The sequence below is a fragment of the Pollicipes pollicipes genome, unplaced genomic scaffold, assembly GCF_011947565.3.
Source record: "Pollicipes pollicipes isolate AB1234 unplaced genomic scaffold, Ppol_2.1 Scaffold_5724;HRSCAF=6776_pilon_pilon_pilon, whole genome shotgun sequence".
In the NCBI taxonomy this organism is placed as follows: Eukaryota; Metazoa; Arthropoda; class Thecostraca; order Pollicipedomorpha; family Pollicipedidae; genus Pollicipes; species Pollicipes pollicipes.
The window spans coordinates 31,448,867-31,455,254 of NW_023596746.1; the positions used below are offsets into that span (position 1 = coordinate 31,448,867).

Sequence of the window (6,388 nt, forward strand, 5' to 3'; positions counted from 1 at the left end):
CTCCACCACTACAACCAAACGGCCGGACTTCGACTGCCCCACCGCAGACGGGCTCTTCCCCAACCCGAAAGACTGCCATACGTTCTTCCAGTGTTCGAACGGAATCCCCTACCTAATGGACTGTCCGGCCAACCTCGAATTCAACCCGGTCCTCCTCGTCTGCGATTGGCCAGAGCATGCCGGCTGCTCGAATAAGACCACACCCACTACGCCCGCAGTGTCCCCCACCACACCCCGCACGCCCGCTACCACTCCCAAACGGCCGGACTTCGACTGCCCCACCAGCACCAGCAGCGGGCTGTTCCCCAACCCGAAAGACTGCCATACGTTCTACCAGTGTTCGAACGGAATCCCCTACCTAATGGACTGTCCGGCCAACCTCGAATTCAACCCGGTCCTCCTCGTCTGCGATTGGCCAGAGCATGCCGGCTGCTCGAATAAGACCACACCCACTACGCCCGCAGTGTCCCCCACCACGAGGCCGGTTGTCACCACCACCAAGAAGGACTTCGACTGCCCCACCAGCAACGGGCTGTTCCCCAACCCGAAGGACTGTCATTCGTTCTACCACTGCTCGAACGGGTACCCTTACCTGAAGGACTGTCCCGCTAACCTTGAGTTCAACCCGGTGCTCTTGGTGTGCGACTGGCCCAATCACGCTGGCTGCGGCGGCCACCCGCAGCCCACGCCCGACTACCCGGTCACCACGCCGGTGCCCGACGACGACATCGTCTGCCCGAACAAGAGCTGCGCGTGCAGGTGAGAGCGCGCGGGCCGCTCGGCCTCGGCCGCGGGGAAGGGGCGCCTGAGCCTCGGCTGTTCCGTCTGGCAGGCGCCGAGCAGATCTCAGATGTGGTCATGTCATGTCAAGGTCTATTTCGATTTATCGGTCGATATATATATATATATATATATATGTATATATATATATATACATATATATATATATATATATATATATGTATATATATATATATATATATATATATATATATATATATATATATATAGACACACGACGCTCGTCAAAGGTCATGTGGGACCGTCGACTGCTGCCTGACTGCTGTTCCGTGCTCCAGATCTCTGGAACGTACAGAAACGAGGGTCCATTTCTCTTTCACGCACAATTTAGCAGGTAAAACCAGGCGGCAAAATTCCGAGCTTTAAACTAAGCTCACTTTCGGTTTCTTCTTTCAGTAATGTCATGGAGGCGAGGACACTCCTCCGTTGAGCACTCCGTGTCTTGCCATTGGAGGGTTATGTGTCAAAGCGGATTTCGCCTGCCAGACGCGACAGCCGACTAGTTTAGGCACATTCTGTGATGACCTGGATCACGAGCTTGGTTATAGGCTAAGAATTGCATGCCGATGTACCTGTAGAAGTGCGTTTGTTTTTGTGTGGCTGGGATGTAGAGCCTCTTGGCTGGCAGCCATCCCCACCGTCCTGTCCTTGAACAGAGTAGGCTTTGGAGTGTTGGCTTTGGCCTTGTGCTGGTAGCAAGAACAATGCTGCTGTAACGCATGCCCGTTTTTGCGGGAAGTAAAGGCCTAAATATTAAGGTTCTAAGACGCTTGATTCGCTGGTCAGGAAAGTATTCCTTTGTATACGCTGATACGATTTTGTGCCGGTGGCACACGCAGGCCGCCGCCGCAATTTTGTGGCGACATCAACTCGTTTCTAAAAAAGCACTTCATATTTCCGTTGACCAGTATTTCAGCCGTCCTTACTGCCTGCTTTTAATAGAATGAAATCCGGTCCATTGCTGTTGTTGGCAGGTTAAGTATACACAGACGTGGGTAGAACGTTGAAACGATTCTTCAGGATTTGTCAGCAGTGACAATCGGAAAGATGGCTGCCAGTCATTTTATGCAAGAGTGAAGTGGATGGCTAACTTACGCAAACAAAGTTTTCTTCATAAAAGACACCCTTGTTGTCCGTATACACTCAGTTTGGGTCAGACAATGACCAGCAGCTTTGTCTGCGATGGTCTTGCCTTACTGCTCCACTCTTATGGGGAAATGCATTGGGTTTTAGATGTGTATTGCATGATGAGTGTTCATGGTTGCATGTCATCAGTTTCATGTCGTGTCCTCTGATTGTACTAGACAGCAGGAGTTCCTTGCTTTCCCCGCATTTTTCCAGTGATGCACTGTTTACTAAGTTCATCTCAACTTCTTGCACGTCGCGTAGGCAAAATTGTCTATCTCAAAGTGTTGGTAGCATCCGCATTCAACCACAAATGCTGAATGCTAAAGGGTACGGGTCGGGACCCCAACTTATGTATCTGCAAAATGTCGAACTATTGTGTGCCGCGAGGGTCACCTGATCGTGTAAATGGATGCAGATACCTATGGTACACATGCATATAGATGTGCATGAATGTGTACATAGGCATGGGTGACGCGTTAACCGATATGGTATGTTGAATTAACATTTGTACGTCTTTCGAGGGAAAGGTGGTAAGTACTTTCCAATCTCGCTGGCGTGGGCCGCGGTGATAGCGGGGTTTACAAATGGTGTGCTGTCATCACTCACAGAGTGTTGGTGGACAAATCAAAAATAGTTTCGTGCATGTTTCTAAAACTTCAGCCGGAGTTCCAACTATGTCCCTGCTGTGGAAAGGTGTGCATTCACAAAAGCCATTGAAAAGCCATTGACAGATACTAACAACGTTCCTAAATTGTGGCCGTCACTAATATCCTGACGGGAAATGACCCGAAATCCTTCTGCAGCGTCTTTCCCGCGGTGTCCTAAGCGCTCCAGAGGTCAGCTTTTCTAGCCTAACTATGCGCCTTTGTGCGTGTTTGTGTGTGCATTCGTAGGCTGCCGGACAAGGACGACTGCAGCGGCTTCTATCAGTGTCGGGACGGCAAGGCCTACCACAAAAGCTGTCCGACCGGCCTGGTCTTTAACCCCGACACGGAAGTGTGCGATCTGCCCGCCAATGTGAAATGCGGCGCCCACACTACTGCCACACCGCCACCACCTACCACCCCCACCCCAACCACCACCACCACTACGGCAGCGCCCACCACCCTGCCGCCCCCGTCTCCGTGTACGTTCCCCTGCTCTAAGAGCGACGGTACCTACGCCAATCCGCTGAACTGCGGCACCTACTTTCACTGCTCGGGCGGAAAGGCCAGCATCGAGTACTGTCCGGCCGGCACGCACTTCAACACGGGCACGAACGCGTGCGACGCGCCCGAGACCGCCGGCTGTTGTCACCTGTAACCCCCCTCCCCGTCCCGCCCCTCACCCGTCCCACGCCTCCCCGACACACCGCACCGGACCACGGCCACTGATGGCTGCCGCGCTCACCTCGGTAGCTTGTTTTTCCCCCACGGCAGACAGCAATCGTCACGTGTTGCCGCTGACACTGCACCCAGTCTGTAGTCACCTTCCTTGTAGTGTAATCCGCACACAGCACCGCACATACCTTTCACGCATCCGCCGCCCGATCAGCACCCGCCTCTCCCGCTCGAGACATGCTGCATGCTGACAATGGCCGATCGAAGTAGGTTAGTGACTGAATCTTTTGGTGACGTCTGGTTTGTGCAGCTGGCTTTCCGGGTCTGTCTGCGGGGCTCCACTGTGGTGTGAGGTGGAGGATACTACGCCGTCTCTCGCAGCAGCTATGGCAGCTGCACGCATTCTTCTGCTTCTGCTACTTTTCTGCCACCGCTGTTGACAGCCGCTCGCATGTTCACGATACTTGTCCACAGATCTGAAGCTCTGTAAATATTGCACCGTTTTGAACTGTTGCAGTCTGGGCTAGCCACAGCCAGAAACTGTTTTTCCCCCTGCTGTTATATTGCCCTAAGTATCATTATTGTTGCTCATTGGTTGTTTTTTGAATAGTCTCATGGCTGCGAACTGAACTGCATATATATTGATAAGTGAGCACTCTCAATATCATCGTTCATCCATTAAGGACAAACGCACGTTTACGAAACACACTATGCCAGATATTTGTCCTGCTCAACAGCTCAAAAGGCAAGCATACGTGTCTGTTGCCGCAGAGTACCTGATCCCAAAGACTGCCACAAATTTTACCAGTGCAAGAACGGCAAGGCCTACCCGATGAGCTGTCCGAAGGGCCTTGTCTACAACCCGACTCTGGAGGTCTGCGACTACCCTGAAGACGTCCCGGGGTGCATGCCAACGAAGCCGACCAAGCCAACCAGGCCGACCAAGCCGACCAAGCCGACCAAGCCGACCAAGCCGACCCGGCCGACCCGGCCGACACGGCCAACCAGGCCAACCAGGCCGACCAAGCCGACGCATAAGCCCAAGCCACATTCATCCAGCTCTAGCTCCGAGTCGGGAAGCGGATCTCACCACCACCACAGCAGCGACTCTCACTCCAGCTCAAAGCACCACCACAGCAGCGACTCGGACTCCGGCTCGAAGCACCACCATGGCAGCGGCTCCCATTCGAAGCACCACCACGGCAGCGACTCGAAGCACCACCATGGCAGCGGCTCTCATTCGAAGCATCATGGCAGCGACTCGAAGCACCACGGTAGTGGCTCGAAGCACCACCCTGGCAGCGGCTCGAAGCACCACCACGATAGTGGCTCGAAGCACCACGGCAGGGAGTCGGCGGAGCGCGTGAAGTCGTTTGCACCTGCTCTGAAGAGCTCGCCTCTGTACAGGAACCCGGACCACGGCACTGTCGAGGACGATGATGGCTTCTTGGGTACGTTGTGATCGCGGTGCTTTGTTGTGCTTCCAATGCAAACCAGTTCATCAATGAAGGATAAGGATTCATAATTTCGTGTCAAACCCTAGGAACTCGATGTGCTTGCTTATATGCCACATCTTTGAACATCATCAGTTAGTCCATGCATGTGTGACGGTTATCCTAATTCAGGGTTATGACGTGGGCAACCTTTGCCCACGTAAAATCTATCATTTGAAGTCCCCACGTACGTGTTTTTTGCGTGACCATCGCACTCACAGCGAACCTGTCGCGTTCGCAGAGGCCCAGTTCTGCCCGAAGCCGAACGGCAAGTTCGCGTCCTCCAAGTGCCACTACTACTACCACTGCGTGGACGGCGTGCCGACCATGAAGCGCTGTCTGCACGGCACGCGCTTCTACGCCAGGGGGTCTCGCTGCATTCCGGGCAGCTGCTGAGCGGCCGCTGGGCAGCTGCTGGGCGGCCGCTGGGCGCCTGCTGGGCTACTGCTGAGCGCCTGGTCACTGCGTAGTGGGGGATGGTTCTGCAGAGGCTGCTGACCGTCGCGGTCCAGAGTGAGGGCTAGTCCGGTCGAGAACGTGAGGACGCTCGCGCCGGCGGACAGCTCACTGTCCACTCAGCTGCAGCTCTGTGCGAAAGGCTCTTCCGGATCGTGTGCTTCTAGCTTATGTAGGACTGGCTTGTGTGCACTTGGGAGAAGGTGGTACGCGCTCGACGAACGGATGCCTCTTGTTTCTTACGCTTGGACGTTGACGGACTATTGCTAGTGTATCTCCTCTACTGCACCGCGTGCTGTTGCTAATGCATCTTCTTAACTGCACCCTGTTCGCATGTATAACAAGTGCACACATTGAGCAATAAATTTGCACGTCATAACTTCTGTTTTCAAATAATGTCGAGAGTGATGCATTGCACACTGGCACCCTTGGGCCCCGAAGGGGCGCATAGGCTCCGAAAGTGTGCATGACCTGCAGAACGGACGCAGCTTTTTTAGCACAACACGCAACAAAATTGGACATCTTTGGACCTCCAGGCGACTATGGTCAGTCGCGAGCGAAAGAAAAGGGCCCATGAGCAGATACAAATAATTCCTTGATAAGAACGAGGGTGGTGATTCGTTTTTTGTTCGTCTTCTTTTTTTTTTTGTTCAGAGACCCGCGCGCTGCTGGCAGGGCAGTGGCGCAGGTAGAGAGGGGAACAATCCCCCTCCCCTTAGTCCCCAGGGTCCGAATGGCCCCTCGGGACGAGCAAGTAAGGGCATTTTGATGCCCCAAAGGGCTGGCCGGACATCGCATTAAAGGGCTTGGCTCGCAGTGCCGGACCCTCAAATGCCAGTCAGAGAGCACTTTGCACCTATAAGGGACAACCTGGGTCAATAAGGATCAGTACTGAACAGTCGGCTCCGTGGCGTTTGGACCTGGGGACCTTTTTACCAAATAAAAAGATGACCGGGCCGGCGGTTTACATTGATTAGGGCCCCTGAGCCAATAACAGCCTCAGGCTGGCCAAGGCACGCAGTGTCTAGCCGGGATCCTGTGTTGGCGAGGGATAGCGCGGACTCCTGGGACAATGTGGACCCCTATTTCGGCCAGAGGCCACCAACATGAAGCAGTCGACTCCGTGTCGATCTGAACCCTTGGGACCTCGCATCCAAGCAGGGACGAGGCTGGGGCCCATGATTTAGATTG

General features: G+C 54.0%; 1 protein-coding gene across 3 annotated transcripts in view; it reads left to right on the forward strand.

Annotated features, from left to right (window-relative positions):
• Positions 1 to 5,576, forward strand: part of LOC119102591 (chitin-binding domain protein cbd-1) — a 25,358-nt gene extending 19,782 nt beyond the window's left edge. Inside the window, exons 6-9 of one of the 3 annotated variants that reach the window (XM_037226023.1) lie at positions 1 to 228; positions 475 to 759; positions 4,020 to 4,699; positions 4,983 to 5,576. In XM_037226023.1, the coding sequence (XP_037081918.1) occupies positions 1 to 228; positions 475 to 759; positions 4,020 to 4,699; positions 4,983 to 5,137 (1,348 nt within the window). In that variant the 3' untranslated portion in view covers positions 5,138 to 5,576. Of the gene's footprint in view, positions 760 to 2,822; positions 3,519 to 4,019; positions 4,700 to 4,982 lie in introns of those variants that run through there. The other 2 variants (XR_005094716.1, XM_037226022.1) reach the window with 2 other exon arrangements.
• Positions 5,577 to 6,388: the final 812 nt, after the last annotated feature.